The sequence below is a fragment of the Jatropha curcas genome, chromosome 2, assembly GCF_041381405.1.
Source record: "Jatropha curcas cultivar XTBG-Jc1 chromosome 2, XTBG_Jcur_1.0, whole genome shotgun sequence".
Classification (NCBI taxonomy): domain Eukaryota; kingdom Viridiplantae; phylum Streptophyta; class Magnoliopsida; order Malpighiales; family Euphorbiaceae; genus Jatropha; species Jatropha curcas.
Window position 1 is genome coordinate 33,662,901 of NC_143152.1, and position 22,838 is coordinate 33,685,738.

General features: G+C 37.3%; 6 protein-coding genes across 12 annotated transcripts; 4 read left to right on the top strand and 2 right to left on the bottom strand.

Moving 5' to 3' along the window:
- The first annotated feature begins 782 nt into the window (after positions 1-782).
- LOC105647295 (putative beta-1,4-xylosyltransferase IRX10) lies at positions 783-4,437 on the top strand. Of its 2 annotated transcripts, none has more exons than XM_012233319.4 (4): positions 783-1,228; positions 1,843-2,231; positions 3,029-3,270; positions 3,721-4,437. In XM_012233319.4, the coding sequence occupies exons 1-4, from the start codon at positions 1,132-1,134 to the stop codon at positions 4,232-4,234; spliced, it is 1,242 nt and encodes a 413-aa protein (XP_012088709.1). In that variant the 5' UTR covers positions 783-1,131; the 3' UTR covers positions 4,235-4,437. The 2 variants fall into 2 exon arrangements, with proteins under 2 accessions (XP_012088709.1, XP_020540469.1); XM_020684810.3 differs by having other exon boundaries at positions 1,151-1,291.
- An 848-nt stretch (positions 4,438-5,285) lies between these two features.
- Positions 5,286-8,858, top strand: TRA2 (Aldolase-type TIM barrel family protein). Its single transcript, XM_012233318.4, has 7 exons — positions 5,286-5,607; positions 6,424-6,595; positions 7,015-7,064; positions 7,336-7,636; positions 7,844-8,032; positions 8,127-8,309; positions 8,430-8,858. Exons 1-7 carry the CDS (start codon positions 5,426-5,428, stop codon positions 8,673-8,675), a joined length of 1,323 nt encoding a protein of 440 aa, XP_012088708.1. The 5' UTR covers positions 5,286-5,425; the 3' UTR covers positions 8,676-8,858.
- Positions 8,859-9,298: 440 nt separating this feature from the next.
- Positions 9,299-12,604, top strand: LOC105647293 (FKBP-like peptidyl-prolyl cis-trans isomerase family protein). The gene is made up of 11 exons (XM_012233317.4): positions 9,299-9,488; positions 9,575-9,644; positions 9,791-9,925; positions 10,548-10,633; positions 10,725-10,775; positions 11,152-11,232; positions 11,311-11,355; positions 11,648-11,703; positions 11,831-11,906; positions 11,989-12,133; positions 12,220-12,604. Exons 1-10 carry the CDS (start codon positions 9,429-9,431, stop codon positions 12,082-12,084), a joined length of 756 nt encoding a protein of 251 aa, XP_012088707.1. The 5' UTR covers positions 9,299-9,428; the 3' UTR covers positions 12,085-12,133; positions 12,220-12,604.
- Positions 12,605-12,993: 389 nt separating this feature from the next.
- Positions 12,994-15,896, bottom strand: CYP51G1 (CYTOCHROME P450 51G1). 2 transcript variants are annotated; one of them, XM_012233316.3, is made up of 3 exons: positions 15,651-15,896; positions 14,838-15,335; positions 12,994-14,205 (listed from the first exon to the last, which is right to left on the bottom strand). In XM_012233316.3, exons 2-3 carry the CDS (start codon positions 15,297-15,299, stop codon positions 13,207-13,209), a joined length of 1,461 nt encoding a protein of 486 aa, XP_012088706.1. In that variant the 5' UTR covers positions 15,300-15,335; positions 15,651-15,896; the 3' UTR covers positions 12,994-13,206. The 2 variants fall into 2 exon arrangements, with proteins under 2 accessions (XP_012088706.1, XP_020540432.1); XM_020684773.3 differs by lacking the exon at positions 15,651-15,896 and adding an exon at positions 15,550-15,642.
- Positions 15,897-16,243: 347 nt separating this feature from the next.
- Positions 16,244-19,016, bottom strand: LOC105647290 (mediator-associated protein 2). 5 transcript variants are annotated; one of them, XM_089717862.1, is made up of 6 exons: positions 18,379-19,016; positions 17,977-18,115; positions 17,696-17,774; positions 17,438-17,521; positions 17,230-17,311; positions 16,741-16,882 (listed from the first exon to the last, which is right to left on the bottom strand). In XM_089717862.1, the coding sequence occupies exons 2-5, from the start codon at positions 18,103-18,105 to the stop codon at positions 17,235-17,237; spliced, it is 369 nt and encodes a 122-aa protein (XP_089573988.1). In that variant the 5' UTR covers positions 18,106-18,115; positions 18,379-19,016; the 3' UTR covers positions 16,741-16,882; positions 17,230-17,234. The 5 variants fall into 5 exon arrangements, 4 of the variants coding, with proteins under 4 accessions (XP_012088703.2, XP_012088702.2, XP_089573988.1 ...); XR_016319550.1 differs by having other exon boundaries at positions 16,745-16,882; positions 17,146-17,311; XM_012233313.4 differs by lacking the exon at positions 17,230-17,311 and having other exon boundaries at positions 16,244-16,882; positions 17,977-18,108.
- Positions 19,017-19,417: 401 nt separating this feature from the next.
- LOC105647289 (Major facilitator superfamily protein) lies at positions 19,418-21,980 on the top strand. The gene is given in 6 exon segments (XM_012233310.4): positions 19,418-19,554; positions 19,778-19,999; positions 20,090-20,307; positions 20,389-20,969; positions 21,044-21,851; positions 21,853-21,980. Coding segments are annotated over 5 exon segments (1,875 nt in total). The 5' UTR covers positions 19,418-19,554; positions 19,778-19,779; the 3' UTR covers positions 21,901-21,980.
- Positions 21,981-22,838: the final 858 nt, after the last annotated feature.

Genomic DNA, 22,838 nt, shown 5'->3' on the forward strand with positions numbered 1-22,838 from the left:
AATGAAAATGAGAGAGGAGAGGAGAAGAGATGGTGACGGTCCCTTTTGCTTTTAATTATCATAAATAAACTAACAATTGAGTTTCATTGCTGATGGGATGGTCAAATTAATGCTCCAATTTTGGCAGCTATGTAGCATTTATTTATAGCATCAACGAAAATACTATTGAAGCCCATAAAGCCCAGGCTTGATGAAGCCCATTTGTGAAGAAAGCCCAACTGAAAGCTCTATGCTCCTCATCTTCTTTTTCCGAGGGAAACTTTGAAGCTCCCATATAAGAACAGAAGCACTTTTGATTGTAATATCTAATCTAATAATAGTGCAATGCTTCATCCCCAGAAACTGTACAAACATACATATTTCTTTTTGATTGAAAGAAATCAAACACTTTCTCAGTTCTCTTTGGTTGGACTAACGGAAAAAGTTGTCGACTTTGTTTTACGTCTTTCTCGAAACATACTACTCAAGGATGATAGTTTGATCTGGTTCTTCGATTTCTTGATTGTTACCCTCCCAAATCCTCTTTTGGTCCATGGCGACCTAAATAAATACAACTGTCAAGTGTGAAGGGAAAGGAAAAGAAAAGAAAACAAGTTAGGAGGAGAAAATTCAAAACTTCTACACGTGGAGCGTCCACATCATATAACTGCCCACTAGTAGCTTCAGGAATGGGGGGAAAGCGGAGGGAGAGGTTAGAGAAGCACATTATATGGTGGAAAATTCCTGATTAATTGTTATTTTTGATTTGGTTTGTTAATCAAAAGGCAATGAGATGGACTTGTTATCAAACTGGCAAAACAAACACAGCTTTCACTAACCCACGTAGATTTGAACGTGTTGTTTGCTGCTGCTGCGTTTTCGAGAAACAAGAATGCGTCTTTCTCTGTTTCTTGAAGCAAATTCCTCCCTGTATCTCTTTATTTCCCTTTCAATCTTCACCTGGAAAACTTCCATTTTCTTATTCACTCCCATAACCTACTTTCTAAGTAAACTCTTCAACTACCACTCATACGACATCCCACCTATATACTTCTCATAATTCATAAGTACTGCCTTTTCTTTCTCTTTTCGACGGACGCTTAGACCCGTTTCTGCCTTCCATCGAGATTCGGGTTTGGCCAAAAGAAAAAAATGAGGATATCCCTTTGGATTTTTGTTCTGTTTCTTGTTTGTGGCATTACTGATACAATTTTTGCTGATCAGAAACCACGGACGGAGCGGATTTCAGGTGGCATTCCTTAATGTAACCCTTTGTGTTCGTGGATTTTAACCTGTTGTGCTTTTCGCTTGTGTAAGCTATCATTAGACTTCATGTGGTGTTGTTTGATCATTTGCCATTTGATTTTTAAATTTGCAATCACGCCCAATTGCTACTTGGGGTTCCTGCATTTTTGTTGTGGATAGAATTGGTTTTAGGGTTTCGAACTCGAGCAACATCTTCCCTACATTTGGGTTGGCAGAGACTACAGTACTCTTGTTGAGTCGTCAATGTCTGACTTGAAAGCTAGTTGCTGAATTTCTACTTATATGATATCTAATTTTTAACACTCTTGTAGTCATCATTTATTTATCTGAATTCTGAAACTGCATTGCAAAAAAAAAAAAAAAAAAAAAAAAAAAAAAAAAAAAAAAAAAAAAAAAAACTCTATGAGTTTGCCGCTCTTTGTTTTTGAAATTGCCTGCACATGCATTTGATATCTATCCTTCCATGATTTTTTCTCTCTTTCTATTGAGACCGAGCCCCATTGAAGTCTAAGGAAAGTCCAATTAGTAAGCGTAAATTTTCTCAAGCAGTTCACTTGTTTCTGAAGCATGTTTTGCTTTTGGGTTTTAACAATGCAGGAAGTGCTGGTGATGTTTTGGAAGATGATCCAGTGGGAAGGTTGAAAGTCTATGTATATGAGCTTCCGAGCAAATATAACAAGAAATTGCTACAGAAGGACCCCAGATGTCTCACCCATATGTTTGCTGCAGAGATCTTCATGCATCGGTTTCTCTTATCGAGCCCAGTTCGAACCCTTAATCCCGATGAAGCAGATTGGTTTTATACCCCTATATATGCCACTTGTGACCTTACACCTACTGGCTTGCCATTGCCTTTCAAATCTCCACGGATGATGAGAAGTGCAATACAGCTTATCTCTACCAATTGGCCTTACTGGAATCGCACTGAAGGGGCTGATCACTTCTTTGTTGTGCCACATGACTTTGGAGCTTGCTTCCACTATCAGGTAAGATCCTAAGCATAATATTCACTGGCAGTTCTATATCATGGTGAAATTTTTTTAAAGTTCATGATATGTTGTTCTTGTTTTGGTATCATATCTTTCACTTCTGTTAGGCACGGATCTCGCAGTCTATATTGGCTATATTGTGTATCCATCAGCAGCACAATTGTAATTGGACATGTAGATAAGTACACCTTTGGTTGCGTGGTAATCAGGTTCATTCAAGGGTGTGAAAACTTTGTCTTAGAGGGCCCAAATATAATGGAAGTATTGTTAATCGTTATAGATAATCTGTGGATCTGGAAACCTTAAAATCTATGAATTTGGAAACATTGAAACAATTGAATGCAACTATTCTATGCATTCTGGATGGTTACCATTAATTTTCAAGACCTCTCTAATATTGTCAAAGATGTTGTCACCATTTTTATTTAGGCAAACATTGTCATCATTTCACTTCTTGCAGTTGGATTAGACCTGCAAATTTTTCTGTTATTCTATGTTGCTGTAACCTCTCAAATGCTATTTGTCCACAGCAATGTAGTGGCATCCTAAATATTTATGGCAAGCTCAAACTTTCATTCAATTTAGACGTCATCAAAAAAGGAAACAATTTATCATATTTAGATCAAACATGTGTGCTTCCATACAGGATGGATATGTCAGGAAGGTTCTAAAGGTTCATAACTTATATCTGATTCAGATTGGAATTACTTGGAGCCATGGCCTTTATCGGATATGTACTTTTTCTTTTCAATTGTCCAACATATCTTTAGCATGTATTTACTCCAATTATGTAGGAAGAGAAAGCCATTGAACGAGGGATTCTTCCATTGCTCCGACGTGCTACTTTGGTTCAAACTTTTGGACAGCGGAATCACGTATGCTTGAATGAGGGTTCAATTACGATTCCTCCATATGCTCCTCCTCAAAAGATGCAGGCCCGTCAAATTCCCCAAGACACTCCGCGGTCCATATTTGTCTACTTTCGAGGCTTATTTTATGATGTGAATAATGATCCAGAAGGTGGTTACTATGCAAGGTATGATAATTCTAAGGATATAATTCTGTTCGGCCTAGCCTGCTTCAATTCCTTTCCTAGAACTTCTGTAATTTATTGTGTATCAACTTTAATGGAAACAACATAAGGAGTTCATTTGTTTGAGCTGATGGTGACTACTGGCCAAAACTGAATATGGCTCAGGAACTTATTAATGTTAGTATCAGTTATCTGTGCCAGCATCAAGACTTGCTTATCATGATGGGCCTTGCTTTTGATTGGTAAAGCTTTTCAGCTTTATACTGGCTGTAGAACTTTAAATTTGTTGAATTTCTAGTGGTGTTTCTTGAAGTTGCAGCTGATATATATATCATCGTTAAGAACTGATTGCCGATTTTGTCCTTCATTGTTATTCTGCTTCCTCCTCCTCAAGTTGGATGTCTCTTGTGGCAGTTGTAATTATCAATTCTAACCCTTTGATTCAACTGACAGGGGTGCAAGGGCAGCTGTCTGGGAGAATTTCAAGAATAATCCTCTGTTTGACATCTCGACAGAACATCCAACCACATATTATGAAGATATGCAAAGAGCTTTATTCTGTTTGTGCCCTCTAGGTTGGGCACCATGGAGTCCAAGATTAGTTGAAGCAGTGGTGTTCGGGTGCATTCCTGTCATCATAGCAGACGACATTGTTCTGCCGTTTGCGGATGCTATCCCATGGGAGGAAATAGGAGTGTTTGTGGCAGAGGAAGATGTCCCTAACTTGGACACAATCCTAACATCCATACCAACAGAAGTGATTTTAAGGAAGCAGAGGCTTCTTGCAAATCCTTCAATGAAACGAGCAATGCTATTCCCACAACCAGCACAATCAGGAGATGCTTTCCACCAAATACTGAATGGCCTAGCGCGCAAATTGCCACACGACAAGAGTATTTACCTGAAGGCTGATGAAAAGATTTTGAACTGGACAGCAGGGCCAGTATCGGACAGGAAACCTTGGTAAGTGAAAGTGGTTTCTTGCCAGGGGAAGAGAATCTCACGTAACATAATTACTGTTTGTGGAAATAGGGCAGAGTCTGAATTGAGCTGAGAAAAGATGTACACTTACCTTTGAAATTTTGATGCTGTACAGGTTCTTACCTTTGTAGTTTGTATGTATGAAATGTACATCTGAAATGTTATACATAGTTGGCCGCTTTTATTTTATTTTTTGTTAGCTGCTCTCAAATTTTAATGCTTTGGTCCATAAAAAAATGGTCAAACATGTGATTTTAGTGGCTTGGTCCACAAATGCAGCCTATTTGTTTTTAGCATCTGAATGGTCCAATTTGATTATAAATGCTGCTCCTTTAGATAATAATAATAATAATTATTATTATATTTAATATAAACAAGGTAAAATTAGAAAAATATTATCATATGACTACCAAACTGATTATCAACCATAACCAACCAACCAACCCTTGAGATATATCAACAGACCAGAAGAGAAGAGTCAGACGATTAACAAAAGAATAAGCAACTCTTCCAAAATGACAAGAAAAGAGACGTTCTTTAGGTAAACTTAGCTTCAAATTGAAATTAACAGCACCAATTAACAATAAATAATAATAATATACGATTATTAAAAGGTAGCATCTTCACCTACCGCCATTTCACGTGAGAAAACTTATTTCTTCCATTTATATTATTACTAAATTACTGTAATGAAAAATAATGGAATTGGTGAGTGCTCCAAACTTTCAATATACTATTATAGTTATAGATGCAGCTGTAGGTCTGCACTCTTCTTAACACCGTTCCTCAAATTCCATCATCCATAATAATAATAATATATTATTCAATTTAAATCGGAAAAAGGTAATTATTTTCTTCAAAAAATAATTAATCTAAATTAGTAGGTAATTATTATTAAAAACCCAGCTAAGTAATCCAATCCAATCCATTATGAGAACAAAATTAGCAATAATGACGTCAGCAAACCAACTGGTATTACGAACCTCAACCTCCCTAACAAAACTTCGTCCGTCTGTTACTTGCAGTCAAATTGACGAGAAAGAGTAAGTTTTTAGATTTGATCGCTCTTTCCTTTATAAGCGCCCTCTCATTGTTTGTATCGTCGCGTGGCAATAAGACTAAACCCTCTCCTCCCTCACCAACCAACTTTCACCTCTCTTTCATCCCGATCGCCACCATGGCTACCATTTCCAAGCTCGCAAATCCCACACCTTCCGCCTCTCTCTCACCTTCTTCCTTCAAGTCTAGATCTTTTATGCCCCTGTGTCACGTCGATTTCCAGACGAAAACTGCTTTCCTCGCCAGAGCTGCATCGTCTAAGTTGTCACTCCTCCGAAATGGCCAGACCGGCTCCTTTGTGTGAGTATTTACGGATTTCTGTTCTCTTTTTATTTATCAAAAAAAAAAAAAAAAAAACTTTCTGTATGATCTTTGCTGCTGGGTTTGACCTTGCTGTTTTACTGTGCAATACGGTTTTATTTGCTCATCATTTTTATGGTTATATTTTTGTGTCATACACAAATTTTTTGATCTGTACGTGATGCTTTTAGTCTTCTGTTCTTTGCTTGCATATGATCCCTGTAAATCTCTCTCCCTTGTGCACTATTTATGATTTTGAAGTTTAAACCTTGTGCGCACAGGCACAAACGTTGTATTGGTGATCTACAATTAGTGATTTCAATAGGAAAATTAACGTGGATTTAAGCATTTCATCTATGCAATGGGCTCGCGTATTGAAAGAGAAAAACTAGACTCAATGCGTTTATAAATCCGTACAAAAAGTGCAACTGTACAACTGGTTTGTCATACGCAGACAAACATATGTCATTGTGCTTTACTGCTATAATCTGATAAAAATATTGAACATTATACAAACAAATGTTGAATGGAGTCGAAAGAATGCGTATACCTTGATATATATAGAGTTTGGTGCTCATCGAACCTGATTTTTTTTATTGGGGTTGATCACCATGACTATTTATCATGAGTTCTTTGGTGAACAATGGGGAGGAATAAACTTAGTTCAGACATTTTATACCACTACTATATATAAAAATTGATAAAAGTAAATAATCAATATGATTGTCATCTATCTTAATTGCTGGTTGCTTGTCTTTTTTTCTGCTTCAACTCTAGAAGATGTTCAATTTGTATTCTAGTGACATCTCCCTACAGTGTCAGGTGTTCTCAATCCAGTGGAAATGGTAGTCCAATAAAGAAAACAACTCTCCATGATCTCTATGAACGGGAGGGACAGAGTCCATGGTATGATAATCTTTGCCGGCCTGTGACAGATCTAATCCCTCTGATTGAGAGTGGTGTTAGAGGTGTAACCAGCAACCCAGCGGTAATTACTGATACACTTGTCTTGTTATATGCGTTTTCTGTGCACCTTTAAGAAATGATTTGCAAAAGTCAAGTTCAATTAAAAAGACAACAGCAGCTACTAAGTGTTAATGCCAAACTAGTTTAGGTCGTTACTATGAATTTGTTATTTCCGTTTTGCTCTGTTCATGACTAAGTTGGCACGAATGCCAAGTAGAAGGTCTTTTGAGACAAATTCTCTCCATGTAGTTTTTGGTCACCTTTTCCTCTTTTTAACCCTCCACCATTCATTATCACATTTATGAACAGGGATACGTGTTCAATTATAAAAAAAGAAAAAAAAGATCAAACAGTGTTTCTTAAAGGCTTATTTGGTGTTTACCTTTTATTTTTTTCACATCGGCTGTCATCTAACTAGCTATTTGAACTATATGATTGCAGATTTTCCAGAAGGCAATATCATCCTCAAATGCTTACAATGATCAATTCAGGTATGGGAAAAAAAAAATAGTTTTCCAAATTTGACAGTAATGCATTTGTCACTGCTAAGAGAAAGTTTCATTATAATCTTCTGCCCAGCTAAGTTTAATCTGCCATCCACAAAGAGGGAAAGGTTGGACCAGAATATATCTCCTGACTTTGCTGGTTGTTACAAATCCTTGGCATTTGGAGTTGGACTTCGATTTTTAGTCAAAAAATTAAAATAGTCTCCTTACTCAGCCTGGGTTTGTATCTTTAATCTAATATCGTTGTTATCTTCAGGGAATTAGTGCAATCAGGAAAAGACATTGAAAGTGCATATTGGGAACTTGTGGTGAAGGACATTCAAGATGCATGTAAACTTTTTGAATCAATCTATGATCAAACCGATGGGGGTGATGGTTATGTTTCCGTTGAAGTCTCTCCCAGACTAGCTGATGATACTAATGGGACAGTTGAGGCTGCAAAATGGCTTCACAAGGTGGTTGATCGCCCTAATGTTTACATTAAGATTCCTGCTACAGCTTCTTGCATTCCTTCAATCAAGGAAGTTATTTCAAATGGCATTAGTGTCAATGTGACTGTAAGTTAATTCTACGCCATCCTTTCTTTGCTGAGTTATTGGCTATTGTTTCTCTTATAAGCATATACTTGTAAATTGATCCTAGTGAACTGCTAGTTGTAGGCATGGTAATGGGTTTCTTTCTGTTGATTGTAATAGTTTTCTTTCTTTCTCAATAAGTATATAGTAAAATACTGACATCCAGTCCACATTTATTTGCATGCACAGCTTATATTCTCACTTGCCAGATATGAAGCTGTCATTGATGCCTACTTGGATGGCCTTGAGGCTTCTGGACTGAGTGACCTCTCCAGAGTTACTAGTGTTGCTTCCTTCTTTGTCAGCAGAGTGGACACTCTCATCGACAAAATGCTAGAGAAGATTGGAACCCCAGAGGCCCTTGATCTACGAGGGAAGGTAACTAAATTGCAATGTTCTTACTCCTAATTTTTGGATGAATCTGCAGCATTAGCATAAAATGTAAATCTTTGTTCGTGTTGCATGTTTTTAGGCTGCAGTCGCTCAAGCAGCCCTGGCATACCAGCTCTACCAGAAGAAATTCTCTGGTCCAAGATGGGAGGCTCTGGTGAAAAAAGGTGCCAAGAAGCAGAGACTTCTGTGGGCTTCAACCAGTGTTAAGAATCCTGCATACCCTGACACTTTATATGTTGCCCCACTCATCGGACCTGACACGGTGGGCCATTTTATTTCTTTATAACTTCATCTCTTTAGCATGATATGGATTGCAATTTTAGTTCGAAGTTTAAATATCAAGTTGTTAAATGGACATTTTCTACTGTTTATTGCATTCCAGGTGTCAACTATGCCTGACCAAGCTCTCCAAGCATTTATTGATCATGGAAGTGTAGCAAGGACAATTGACTCGAATGTATCTGAAGCTGAAGGGATTTACAATGCTCTTGAGAAGTTAGGAATTGATTGGAAGTTTGTAGGCAATCAGCTTGAAGCTGAAGGAGTGGATTCTTTCAAGAAGAGCTTTGACAGTTTGCTGGATACCCTTCAGGAGAAGGCAAACTCTCTCAAACTGGTTAGCCTGTAAGCCTTGTATTTTTTTTTTTTTTTTTTTTTTTTTTTTTCCAAGTGTCATCATGACATTAATAAAAGTGGGTTATGAATCCTGCTGTAGAAGAGAAAGTTGGCGTCGATGCGTGTGTTATGTAAGACATTTAATTTATGTATCATAAGCTTTGTGATTATACAGGAGATTGTACTTGTTGTTGCAGGGTTTCTATTTTAACTTCCCAGCGAACCCATAAATGGTTGGTCAAGCGGACCAACTACTGAAATTTACAAATCTTTCTAATTCTACCATTGAGAATTGGATTAATTTGTCTAATGAAACAAGATTCTGCATTGTGATCCAATCTTTCCACCAGATGAAATTCGCTCTATGCGTGCTATTTTCTTCCTTTAATTTTGTTCCTATTTGTAAAAAATATGCAATCTGAAAGAGAAGAGGAAGAAATTCTTCTAGCCTGTTATGCCCATTTCTATCATATTCTTTTCTCTTTTATTATTTAATAAAAAACAAAAATATTTCCATAAAAAAAAAAAAAAAAAAACAGTATTTGAACCTGAAAATGAGTAAGCGAAAATTAGCTACTTAAGTTACGCGAGGGAATATTATTTATTTATCTATAAAGACTTCTAGAAAAAGAAAAATTTTAATTTTAAAGAAAAACACGGGACGTGGTGGACCCAGTTAGAATGCAGAAACTAGTTACTGCAAGGGAAAGCCATAGGGGAGGAGTACAAAGCTGAGGCCGTTATCTTCCCGCGTAATTACTAATTAATGGCTTCCATATCAGCTGTTGGAATTCCACTGCTTTCTGTTGGAAGAGCTTCAACCACCGTTCGTCGTCCTCTTTTCCTCTGTATCGAATTTCTCTTTTTATCCTTTATTTCTCGAACCAATATGTTTTCCGATTGATGTTTCAGAAATGGGCCAGAGCAACCGCTGCTCAATCTCTTCATGAAGCGCATGATTTCTCTCATCCCACTTTATGCGGTTTATATCTCACTGTTCTGCAGCTTTCTTTTTTACTTTTTTCTTTCTGCAAGGGTTGGGTAATCCTAATGATTTTTTTTTTTGTCCTTTTTTATTTTTATTTTTATTTTTTATTTTTTTTGCGTTTCAAAACTTGGTTGTTGCAGTTCAAACAAGCCCCGTGAATTACAGAGGAGATATTGGGAGACGAGGGTTAGTAATATTTTCCATCGGATTATTTTGTCCAGCTTTGTGGAATTCTTCAACTAATGGTGTAGCTGTGGCATCTGAATTCGCTGACAGTAAGTAATCCTTATGGATTATGTTTGCTAGCCCTTACCAGAAACTGATGCTTTTAAAAATTTGCAATGTAAATTCCTAGTTGCAATAGGGAGGGAAGGACTTGTCATATTCTACTTATTCTTTAAGGGATGATGACACTCATTTTTATAACATTCACCTAACTTATATTTGAATGCTTTAATTTTAAGTTTTTGACATCAACTACTTGGACTTATAATTTCTAACACGTGCATTTAGCTAAAATCTACCGGAATGGTAATTTGGACATCAAGCAGGAAAAAAGTAATTAGCTTTCATGTTTTGTGCCAAGATTTTTCTATTTATTATTGCTGTTGTGAGTTCTTTTCACGTTTGAAGTTATTATAATGGCGTTCTTGCTAAAACTAAGTTAGTCTTTTGGCTTATATTGCTGTAACCCTTTTTTTTCCTGTCCCGAACTCGGGCACTTTTTCTGTAAAACTAAGTTATGATAATGTTCATATGCATGCTGTTAAGAAGCTTATGTTGTGCATGTATAATAAAGATAAATAAATTTGAGCGTGCTCTTTGCTTCAAGAAGTCAAAATTGTTAGTATGAAGAGCGGAGAACACTCATTCTTGGTCATATTTCTCCACATGCAGTGCCTGCAATCCGGGGGAAGGATTATGGCAAGACAAGGATGCGGTATCCAGACTATACAGAAACAGAATCAGGACTTCAGTACAAGGTTGATAGTATATGTGTATTCTTTTTTATGTACATGCATTGAAATTTATACTTTAGCTTTCTGTTTTAATTCCATAGCCAAACGAATGCAGGATTTGCGAGTAGGAGATGGCCCCAAGCCTAAGATGGGTCAGACAGTCGTGGTAAGGGATTTTTTTTTTTTTTTTCTTTGGATGCAGTGCTTACTGTTTGGCATAATTTTTCCTTCAGTTGTCCAATTATAAATCTAAGTAACTCATGTCTACTAGATAATGATGTTGTTTTGGGAAATAGCAATATTTTCAAAGAGATACCTATTATAGAAAGATTCAGTTTATTTGGCCGAAAGTTTGGGCTACATGGAATAGTATAGAAGTCAAAAAGCGAAAGCAACCCTCTGCTAAATAGACTTAATTGTATCCTTGCAAAATTTCATTATGAGCTTGAATTTCTTGAAAAATGACTATAGCTTTCATTTTGGCTATTTTATTCTCTCGTTGACACGGTTAAAGTAATTTATGAACTATAAATTTGTTTCAGATTGATTGGGATGGTTACACCATAGGATATTATGGCCGCATATTTGAAGCTCGAAACAAGACAAAGGGAGGCTCCTTTGAGGTATGAAAATACTTCTCTCTTCCCAGAGTTGAGGTACTTGACTAGCTCCATAATGTTTTCTGACTCCCTAATATGCAGGGAAATGACAAGGACTTTTTCAAATTCAAACTAGGGTCTGGCCAGGTGAGAACTTATTTCCCATTGGAAAGATTGAGCAGTTTTATCTTTATAGTTCAGATGGAAGTAATTTCTTTTTCTTGCTGATGTACTATAGTAGTAACTTCCTCCACCAGTATTTATCTTGGTTAACTCTGTGATCTTACGCATTTCCTATGCATCTACTTAATTGTTTGACCTTTTTAGAGGATTGATGTTTTGCAACTGCTCAGATGAGATTCATGTTCAGAGTTGAGGATGATTTGATTTTGATCACATCAATGCTGTTAATATTAATGTCATTTATACACATATTCAGGTGATACCAGCTTTTGAGGAAGCTGTTTCAGGCATGGCTTTGGGTGGAGTTAGAAGGTGCTGCATCTGTTCTTCTCGAATATAAATTGACATGGAAATCTCCCTGCTGAATATATCATTATGATTTTGAATCTTTTGATACTTACAATGTGCTCAATTTCACGTATAATTCACAGTGATGCAGGATAGTTGTTCCTCCAGAATTGGGATATCCAGAGAATGACTTCAATAAGAGTGGCCCAAGACCTACTACATTTTCGGTAATACTCAAGAGTCTTTTGCAAGATGCTTATGTTACAGTTCTATACTTCTGTGAATGAGAAAAACTTTTGGGTCTGGCAGGGGCAAAGAGCCTTGGATTTTGTGCTGAGGAATCAGGGGCTCATAGACAAAACTCTTCTCTTTGATATTGAGCTCCTAAAAATCATGCCAAACTGAGATCGGATGAGCAGCTGTCAATGCCAAGATGCTGCTCTAATTACATTAGGTTATATATTTGCTGCATTGTTGCCTCTTTTCTTTTCGAGTATTGTAGTTAGTTCCCACGTATAATGAGTTACTTGACTAATTCAGGCGCGGAAAAAGAACAGTACTTGAAGGGAGCCATATTGTAATACACCTCCATTCCAGGGACTTGGAGAGTTTAGTTCATGAAGCTGGTGAAGGTTCTGTTGTTTATTTAAGTTGAAATTCTCTCTCTCTCTTTCTCTGTCTCTCTCTCTCTCTCTCTATAGGCATGCCATCCAGTTGGTCAGAAGTTTTGTTCTGTCAGATTGTCGATTCAGCAGAATATCAATTTACAAGACCTTGGTTGAAAGATTGGATAGTGTTGTTGCTTATTATTTAATCCTAATGCATCTATTATTGGAAAGTAGATGACCGCTACAGTTAAATCTACATGGGGATGTGTCTTCTTCTATATGCAAATGAATCCAATTTCAGTGCTATCATTTGGTGATCGACCATTAGACCTTGATGGCTTCGTTTTGAAGTTCATAATATTCTTCAGACTCCTTGTTAAACACTCTGGTTTTGTTTAAACGAAGCAAGAATTGAGCATTTGATGCTCTACATCTTTCATTGCAGCAGATAATTCTTTTGCGCCTCTCGTAGAAGGCTGTAGTGATTTTAAGTTACCATTGAAGTAAATGAACGAGCTTTGTCATTCTCAAATAAAAAAAATAAAAAAATAAAAAAAAAAAGAAGAAGAAAAAGAACAAGCTTTACTTCCTGACCTGTGATAGCCAAGATTAATTTGTTATTTTTTATTGTTTGTTATATTAATGGAGTTAAAAAACTTAAAAGGACCTTCTCAAAACTTGTCATAGGTTTGTCTGGTGCAGAACAGAAATCAAAACCTCTGAGAGTCTGTAATTCAAGCAGAATCTTAAGTGCCACAGGCTAAATTAATTACCATACAATTTATGAGAACTAGAAAAACGCCACAATCAAGTTAAAGAGGGCAAAGCACCTCCTACAAGCATTAAATACGGTAAAAGTCAAAGCACCAATTAAGTTCCGGCAAGCATAATAATCCGGATCCGCAAAAAGTCCACAGTTTTAGTCAACTGAAAGCTCCCGGCGCTTGTAACGCACCATCACCTTTCCTTTTACACCCACAACCATTGCGTTCCAGTCAATCTCAGGGAAAGGAGATACCAGCTCCATTTCAAAATTCCTCAGCAAATGGCTCCATATAGCCTTTATCTGCAAATATGCAAAAGGTTCGCCAAGGCAACCATGCCTGCCACCTCCAAAAGAAATGTAAGAAAATGCCCCTGCCACCTTGTCTTCTTCTCTCCCAACGGCAAATCGGTCAGGATCATATCTGTCAGGTTCCTTATAGACATGAGAAAGGCGGTTTGCAAATGCTGGAGATGTTGCAACGATATGGCCCTTTGGGATGTCATATTCTTTTCCGTCTCTGGCAGTCACGCTAAAATCACTGTGAGAGCTACGTAGAAGCATTATCAATGGAGGATGAAGTCTTAAGGCTTCCTTAATGCAGCGATACAGGACATCCATCGCAGACAAAATATCATGATCAACCTTGTTTCCATGCTTCTTCATCAGGGTTTTCTGCTCCTCCAATACAGCAGATAAGTACTCCTTGTATCGGAAGAGGTATGCCCCTGTCCAAGTAGAGGTGATGGAACTGGTGTGTTGACCAGCAAAGAGAGCAGCGATGAGCAAGCCTGTAATCTCAGAATCAGTTGTTGGCCGACCATCTTTGTACTTTGAGTCTATGAAGGACTGCAGCATGTCATTCTCTGATTTGCCAGCAAGTTTACGAGAAGCTATGATATTTGCAAATATTTCTGCAAGCCTCTTACGAGCCCTGTCACGACGGCGGTGAGCTGGAATGGGCAAGTAGGGAAATAAAACACTGATAGGGAGCATTCCATTGTCCAGGTCATGGAATAGAGCAGATACATCGTCAAAAAGCTTATCACGAACTTCTCGACCCAGTAGACATCTACTGGCTGTCAATATAATCAGATGCTCTAACTCATACTTTAGGTCTACTTCACCACTGTCTCCCCACTTTGAGAAGTAATCCTGCATAGTGTCAACAGAAAAATTAGCACTATGGGAGAATCCGAACCCATGTACACAAGATAATCTGGAAATTGTACAAAGGAAACCATTCTTGAAGCAGCAACATCCACACCATACTGAATGAAGCCAGTTTACTGAGAACACGATGATAAATAATATTTTGTAATAAATTATATGCAGAATTTTCTTTTTTCTAAAAAAAAGAAAATCCTTGATCTCTTCACAAATTAATAGTGATTGGTTTGAACTTAAATTTAAACCACAAAGCATATATCAGTAATAAATTACATGTGTATTACTCAGATAGAGCTGAGATAATATCAGTTATTCCTGAGACACATTTTCTCCCCACCAAGATATTTTCAAAAGATAGAAGGTGATCATATTTTCCTCTTTGAATGTGGAGTATGTACTTCTCGTGGATTCATTTTAGAAGCTACCAATGAGTAAAAAGGCTGTTGATTGCATTAATTGGAGCATCATAGTAATATGACCCACAGGACCACATCAACTTCCAATAAAGAGAAAGTGAAAGAAGCCACCTAAATGGTTAGGTAGTCAGCCAGAAAACCAAAAATAGCAATGCACCAAAAACCTGAAAACTAAAAGTTGATTTCCAGAAAACTGATTACCTCTGCTTCCATGATCATCTGATCCACGTAGCCTTTGAGTTTGTTGACCCTCAGAGACTCGGTAAAGAATCGGAACTGCTCTTGGCGCACAGAGTAATCAACATCAAAGACAACACCACGGCCAAAAGTAGGCACATTGAACTGATAGACCTCCTGCTGACTGAGGTCAGTCTCTGAGGCCTTAAAGAAGTGAGCTGACACCTCAGGGCCAATCAAGAAGGTAATCTTCCTCTGAGCTAGATTTACAGTGAACACACTCCCAAGCTTTGGGTATTCTTCGCGGAGCATTATAATTGGGCCCTTCAAGAAACGGAAGAGCCCTCCAACCAATGGCCAACCCTTGACAACTGGAGGCAGTCGTTTTCTAGATCTAGGCACAATAAGCGCCGAGATAAGCTTGGCCACTAGTATAGTGGCTACAATTAGGAGACCCATATTCAAGAAGTTGTTCTCAGCAGCCATTCTTACGCCCAATTGGATTGATTTCCAATTGAATAACTGTAAATCGAAACACCAAGCACAATTATCAGACGAACATACGAAAGACAGCGTTATGATTAAATAACAACAACATCAGATCTAAAAAGAGTTGCTTTTTAATCAGAATTGCATTGCAGAGCGACGATTAGTACTGTAATTGGTAGCCGAGGCATTATAAGATACAATTGGTAAAAGAAATAAAAAAAAAGAAGGAACTTTACGGATCTTAGACCTAATTGGAGAGTGTGGAACTGAAAAACAGCAATCGAATCGGAGAAATCGAGAAAAAGCAGTAAAGCGAGGTGAAAGAAAGAAAGGGACAGTATTAAATACCTGATTTTTGATCGAAATGCAGAGTTCAGTTGGAGAGTACCATGTCCTGTGGATTGTGAAGTAAACAATGCCCAAACAAATCTCTCTAATAATGAGAATGTTTGAGCTAATCCAAATTTAAAGCGTGTAGTTGCCAGTCTTCACGGGACTTAAGTACACAGGACAACTGAAGCTTAGCTGTTAATACTGTTAATTAGGGTTTGTTTTTGTAAAAGGCGGGCTTACTTGTCCAATAAAAACAGTGGGCGTGGAAAAGACAATCTCTCCTTTTAAGTTTTAACGTATACCACAGATGATGCTCTAGATATTGCTCGGCTCGTGTCCAAACAACCATACCATGCCAAATGGGTTTTATTATTAAAAGATCCAGATATGAACTTTAAAATTGTATTAAATGTATAATATCAATGGGTAAAATATGTTGCGTAAGAAGAGACTGGATTAAATGTGGGTATCTCTTTTTTCTTTTATAAATAAACAAAACATTATGAAATTGAATTCCCATTTTTTTTTTCCCTTATTTATGCAGGTTTAGGAAGCTACAATGTACCCTTGCCTTGAGTGCTTCAAAGTGTATATTGTTGAACATGAGATGACATAATCAAAATATGGTTATTTGAGCTCCTAAATCAAAGTGAATAGTAAATGGCAAAGTCCCACAAACATCTTTGGAACACTTCATGTGCTGCTTTTTATCCCACTACAGATCCCACAAGGAAGTTAACGTGGGATTGTCATATTATATAATTAGGACAAAAATCAATGGTATCTATAAAAGTTGACAAAAAAGAATTCTAGGAGAGGGCAAAACGCCAGTAAGAGAGCCTCACTCTTGCATATTATCACTCATTTCATGATGCCCTATTGTGAATGCTCTGATGGCCCTGCAAAATTGTTTTCGCTGCGACTCCGCCCTGAATCTAATGTAAAGCGATCTGTCGATGCAGTAAGTTCATTTTTATGTTTTCTTTTTTTCGCATTTGATTGCTCTCCAACTTCGGACAAAGAACTTTTATGTCTGCTACTGTGTGTTGAAGCTCCATGTCCCTTCGATGAATATGATCTCCTAAGCTTACTTTGAGTTGGGGTCGAAAGACGATGGGAAGAGTTTATCACTGAAGATCCAGCAGACATCTGATGCAATCGTTTTGATTTTTTTTCAGCTTCTTGCTTCTCAAGTTCTTTAGGATCAGGATAATGGACAAGAGAAACTCGCCGTGAAATATTCCCAACTGTAAATGTATACAACCATATCAATAGCACGGAAATACAAGAAGATTCTCGCTGTTCAGTCAAATATACAAGAAGCACATTTGTCAAGGAAAACAATCTTGTATAATTCAACACATCACAACACATAAATCAACAATTTATGATTATGCCAAGACTAGGTAATAACCAAGGGTAAATTTAACAAATTTCACACCATTTTCAAACATGATCTTTTTAGAGAGAACTTTAGAGCATTTCCAACATCAACCAAGGATATAATGACCTTTTGGTTGTAATTCATTTACATCATTCAACCCTACCAACAACCATGTTCTCCAATTCCAATGATCATTCAACTCCTACTCACTGTGTCTATTTAACACCCAGCCAAAAGGTTTTCAAAAGCATCCTTTGGAACAAATAGTTTGCCATAAATGAACCCCAAGTACCTATAAAAAGTTGAACAAAAAAAAAATCTGAAAAAAATAGAGAAAGAAAGAAAGAAAGAAAAGATAATAGTAAAAATTAAAACATATCGTCTGAGGAGTGAAAATAAATACCATAAGTGTACTTACCAATTTTTGTTTCTGATGCAGAGGATAGGAAAACTGTTGCATCAGACTCTTGCGCAGCACAGCTGACAACATCATATATTTTCCCTGACACAGCATCACAAAATCACCTCATTGCCAATTAATGCATATAATGAGATTGGCCGATGGTATAAGAAACAAGCTATTTTGAATAATGAAAATTGCATTGGCAGGTTAACATGGTTTGAAAATTAAAATTCCACCACACAATAATTGGAGAAGAGACTTCCTTGTGTTTACCAAATGAACCTTCAAAACTGCCCAAACATCCATCATGATAAAGACCAAGGGATATTTCTTTCCCTTGAAAATCAGGAAGCTGCAATACAAACAACACAAGAACGAACATTAAAACTCAAACTTTGGATAGTTTGGCTTATATAAACAATACATTACGCATATGCATATCACGTCAAACAAGTCCATTTACGTTTTTTTAAGTAAAATAACACAAACAGATGTCTAAAGGCATTTAAAAAAAAAAAAAAAAAAAAAAAAAAAAAGAAAGAAAGAAATTTTACTTCATTATGAGGCCACTGAATGAGCCAAAGCTCTGTAGAGTCGGTCAAAGAAAGATCAACAAGAGGTTCCCTCCAATCTTCTTCAAATCCCGCATCTGGCCTATAAGGCTCCCCCTCAGCAACATCCATTGCCTAAAAACTAAAAATAAATTTAAGTGGATAAATCAATAATACAAAAGCCATTAATCGAACACCTTCTGAGCAGACAGTCACCACCTTTACCAATTTCACAAAAGTTACAGTATTTCGTTTCTTTTTTAAATTTTCTCCTCTGAAACATAAGTTCTAATAGCTGCTTATGTTTTCTTGGCAAATTAGAAAAGTAAAGGCACATCTCCTAACAGAGAAGAATAAAAATTCAAAACAAAAGGGACGTGATAGGTGAAGAAGAAAGAAGAATACCTGGGTGGAAATGCAACAAAGTCGAAATAAAGTGTTGGTAGTAGTCGTTGAACAACAAGCTTAAAGAAACCAAACCTGAAACTAAAACCCTTGATTGCCGTAGCGTATCTGGTGCTTGCTACGGTCTCTGTGACTGAGTTTTTTTGTTCAGTACTTATAACTGGTTACCGGTTGAAGAGGTGAACCTTTTATGCATGTTTTGTTTTAAATATAGGAGTATCAGATACCTGCGTATAATATCCCACAATTATTGGGTGTTTTAATATTGCAAATTGCCGGTGTATTTTTCAGTTAGAAATTGAAACTTAAGACACAATTAACCGTCGTGTTCATGTTCTTTGTATATTCTATCAGGGATAAAGAAGACAACTTTATAATCACTTTTTTTTTTTTGGTGTAATTATAAATCACTGCTTTTAATATTAAAAGAAAGACATTAAGGAAATGGAATCTTCTCCATTTTTGTGCAAGCATCATAGACCGAGTTCAATATTTTCAAAAGAGAAATTTCTACCCAACCCAAGGAATAATAAATATATAAAAAATAAAATATTCAGTAAATTTTAGCTCATAATAATAACGTTGCCGTCGCCAATACAAAGCCACACCCTTCTCCACCACTACCTACCTAACTGTTTTGTACAGCACCAAATTTACTGCATATATGTATATATATATGTATATATATACACACACACGTGTATGTATCTGTGTAGATGAGGAAAACGAAAGAGATGGTAATGGATCAAATGCATGAGAATCCTTAAGAAGAAAAATAAATTCACAAGTCTTCAAAATCAAAGGAAAACTGGAGGTCCAATGGCTCTGATGAAGTAAGGAAGTAAAAGAAGAAAGAAGAAGGAGACAAGAAAGTGAAAGTACTGGTAATAAGGACTTGGGTTCAACTGAAAGGAAGGCATTAATGCAAAGTGTCCATCCCTAATAAGGACTTGCAACTTGGCTTGTCAAACAATTCCATTTAATGCCTGCCATTTGGGCCTCTTCTTCTTTGAATTGAATGAATCCTCACGTGTTAGCTGGATCTTCTTTAATGTTTTTTCACTAGCTAACTGTCCTGAGAAGTGACATACACTAGATATATGACTACTCTGATTCACCTCTAGTACTTCCAAGCAGGTGAATACTATCACTTCAAGAGTCAAGACTACAGTCTGGGTATGTCTACTGTTGTAACGACTAGCACTGTGCTCCGGGTTTTGCAAATTATCTCAATTCTCTGCTTTTCATTTTGAGATTTGCCTTAAAACTGTTCATAGATCATGCATTTCTACATAATTAGTTAATTTGATACTTCATGCATATATTGTGTTCTCTGTCTCAAACAATACATGAAGCTTATTATTATTATTATTGTGATTTATTAGTTGGCTCTTTGAAGGAATGGATTCGAGGGAAATCAAATCACCTGAAGCCACATTCGATGGAAATTCAGAATCAGGTCCCAACAAGAAGCTTGGGATGTACTTCATGGAGTCGGATAACAGGCGAATGGCTTTCGGGCGTGGTTATACCGGAGGAACCACGCCGGTGAACATCCACGGAAAACCTATTGCCGATCTTTCAAAGACGGGTGGTTGGACGGCTGCCTTGTTCATTTTTGGTAATTTAATATAACCTGTGTTTTGTGATCTCTTCGTTAAGCTGAGAATACGATGATAATTGAGCTTGTTTAATTTGTTTTGTTCATCAGGGAATGAAATGGCGGAGAGAATGGCTTATTTTGGTCTGTCAGTAAACATGGTGGCGTTTATGTTCTATATAATGCACATGCCTTTCGCCAGTTCATCCAACGCAGTAAACAATTTCCTCGGTATATCACAGGCATCATCCGTCCTTGGTGGCTTTCTTGCAGATGCATATCTTGGACGCTATTGGACTATTGCCATTTTCACAACCATCTATCTTGCAGTGAGTTCTTCTAGTCGATGGTTTTCCATGTACTTCATTTATTTATTTATATCGTAAATTCATTTGTATTTCAAATTGCAGGGCCTGACAGGTGTTACCTTATGCGCATCAATGAACATCTTCATGCCAAACCAGGATAAGTGCGATCAGTTATCCTTGCTTCTGGGTACTTGCGAGCCTGCAAAACCATGGCAGATGCTCTATCTCTATACGGTCCTTTACGTGACAGGATTTGGAGCTGCTGGTATAAGGCCATGTGTTTCTTCTTTTGGGGCCGATCAGTTTGATGAAAGAAGCACCAATTACAAGTCTCATCTCGACAGGTTTTTCAACTTGTTTTATCTTTCTGTGACTATTGGGGCAATAGTTGCCTTCACTTTGGTAGTCTATATTCAAATGAAACGTGGATGGGGATCTGCGTTTGGTTCATTGGCCATAGCCATGGGTATATCAAACACGCTCTTCTTTGTCGGCACTCCCTTGTACAGGCACAGATTGCCAGGAGGCAGCCCCTTAACGAGAGTTGCCCAAGTTCTGGTTGCTGCCTTCCGCAAGAGAAATGCAAGTTTTTCCAGCAGCGATCTAATAGGCCTCTATGAAGTGCCTGGCAAACATTCCGCTATAAAGGGGAGTGGAAAGATAGCTCATACCGATGATTTAAGGTACTCTTATTTATTTATTATTTATATACTCTTCATCTGGATAGTAAAATATTTCTGGGTTTCTGAGGCTGCAGATGTTTGGACAAGGCAGCTCTGCAATTGAAGGAAGATGGTGCTGATCCAAGTCCTTGGAAGCTTTGTACTGTGACTCAAGTAGAGGAAGTCAAGATCCTAATCAAACTTATTCCGGTCACAGCTTGCACTATAATGCTCAATGTAGTTTTAACAGAGTATTTAACTCTCTCGGTACAGCAGGCATATACTATGAATACGCATATGGGTCGTCTCAAACTCCCTGTGACATGCATGCCTGTGTTTCCTTGCCTTGCCATTTTCGTCGTTCTGTCTCTTTACTACGCAATCTTTGTTCCTATATCTCGTCGCATCACCGGTCACCCGCACGGTGCTTCTCAGCTTCAAAGAGTTGGCATTGGTTTGGCAGTTTCAATTATATCTACTGCATGGGCTGGGATTTTTGAGAAATATCGGAGAAACTACGCCATAAAAAATGGCTATCAATTAAGTTTCCTGACACCCATGCCCGACCTAAGCGCATACTGGTTGTTGATACAGTACTGCTTGATAGGAATAGGTGAGGTATTTTGCATTGTGGGATTACTGGAATTCCTCTATGAGGAAGCTCCTGATGCAATGAAAAGCATAGGATCTGCTTATGCTGCTCTTGCTGGAGGCTTAGGCTGCTTCGGAGCAAGTATCTTGAACAGCATCATCAAATCAATAACCGGGAGTCCAGACAAACAATCATGGTTGTCCCAGAATATAAATACCGGTAAATTTGATTATTTTTACTGGCTGCTTACTGTTCTGAGCATAATTAATTTTTGTGCTTTTATATACTCAGCGCTTAGGTATAAATACAGGGGCTGAGCACAAGTTTGGGACTGGGGAACCAATTGTAAACACCCAATAAGTGCATAGGCAAATAAGAATTTGGAATTTTAGATGGCTAAGCCATTTTTCATTGTTATGAGCTATCCTTTTCCGGAGTAAGATTTCCTCTAAAAAATATATATATTTTCTTTATTTTTTGAACTTAAAAACTTATAACTAGAAGCATATGAAACATCGATTCCTCTATTATATTATACATACGGCTCTTTATCATTATTATATGCCAAACTTGATGGAAAAGCATCCAGAAAGCGCGGTGCATTAAACTATTTCCAGACAGCTATGCCTGGAAATATCCGGGTTTTTTCTGCTTTCACATCCCAACGAGACTGCTTTGAGATCTCCATTCATGACTCTGCCTACCTGCACATAATAGGACTCCCTAAAATCTTCCTACTTCAATATTTTAACTAATGCACCCAATTGAAATGAACTGACTAACGAACAAAATTTGACCATTTGGTTTTGTGTCACTGGTGCAAAATTTGACTAATGAACAAAGACAAACTATTACCAGTTGTCTTATAGCAAACGAAGCCAGCAGATATTCGTCGGCAGATATCTTCTCTAAATGGGCATACACAAAAAAGAAATGTCTACTTCTCATAGGATAGCTTCAACGTGTCATGGAAGACAACAATAAAGAAAGTAGGTCATTGATATGACTGGTCCTGTAATAATAACCATAGGAGAAACCTAGACTAAAAATGTTCATTTAGTACTAATGTTAAATCAATAGCACCACAAATGAAAATGCATTTGACAACTTTATTTGTGATTTAAATTTTCCAAAAATATCGGTTTCAACCCTCTTGCTATGGTGGGGATGGAATCATATTCTTAAAAGGAACTGAACTCGTCCACCTCAAAACAGCCCATACCCCAATATAGGACAAATATAAGAATGTTAAGTCTCTTCAAGCTTTGGGCAAAATTATGGAAATACATAAAGCAGAT

Excerpts from the sequence above, each read along its gene's own strand:
- LOC105647295 (XM_012233319.4), top strand. The coding sequence starts at position 1,132 with ATGAGGATATCCCTTTGGATTTTTGTTCTGTTTCTTGTTTGTGGCATT. Across the intron at positions 1,229-1,842 it reads ACGGACGGAGCGGATTTCAG|GAAGTGCTGGTGATGTTTTG; the intron begins GTGGCATTCCTT and ends TTAACAATGCAG. Across the intron at positions 2,232-3,028 it reads GAGCTTGCTTCCACTATCAG|GAAGAGAAAGCCATTGAACG; the intron begins GTAAGATCCTAA and ends CCAATTATGTAG.
- TRA2 (XM_012233318.4), top strand. The coding sequence starts at position 5,426 with ATGGCTACCATTTCCAAGCTCGCAAATCCCACACCTTCCGCCTCTCTC. Across the intron at positions 8,033-8,126 it reads CCCTTGATCTACGAGGGAAG|GCTGCAGTCGCTCAAGCAGC; the intron begins GTAACTAAATTG and ends GCATGTTTTTAG. Across the intron at positions 8,310-8,429 it reads CACTCATCGGACCTGACACG|GTGTCAACTATGCCTGACCA; the intron begins GTGGGCCATTTT and ends ATTGCATTCCAG.
- LOC105647293 (XM_012233317.4), top strand. The coding sequence starts at position 9,429 with ATGGCTTCCATATCAGCTGTTGGAATTCCACTGCTTTCTGTTGGAAGA. Across the intron at positions 10,634-10,724 it reads AATCAGGACTTCAGTACAAG|GATTTGCGAGTAGGAGATGG; the intron begins GTTGATAGTATA and ends AAACGAATGCAG. Across the intron at positions 11,704-11,830 it reads GCTTTGGGTGGAGTTAGAAG|GATAGTTGTTCCTCCAGAAT; the intron begins GTGCTGCATCTG and ends ACAGTGATGCAG.
- CYP51G1 (XM_012233316.3), bottom strand. The coding sequence starts at position 15,299 with ATGGCTGCTGAGAACAACTTCTTGAATATGGGTCTCCTAATTGTAGCC. Across the intron at positions 14,206-14,837 it reads AGATGATCATGGAAGCAGAG|GATTACTTCTCAAAGTGGGG; the intron begins GTAATCAGTTTT and ends GACACTATGCAG.
- LOC105647290 (XM_012233313.4), bottom strand. The coding sequence starts at position 18,105 with ATGGATGTTGCTGAGGGGGAGCCTTATAGGCCAGATGCGGGATTTGAA. Across the intron at positions 17,775-17,976 it reads TTCAGTGGCCTCATAATGAA|CTTCCTGATTTTCAAGGGAA; the intron begins GTAAAATTTCTT and ends TTTGTATTGCAG. Across the intron at positions 16,883-17,437 it reads TGCATCAGAAACAAAAATTG|TTGGGAATATTTCACGGCGA; the intron begins GTAAGTACACTT and ends ATACATTTACAG.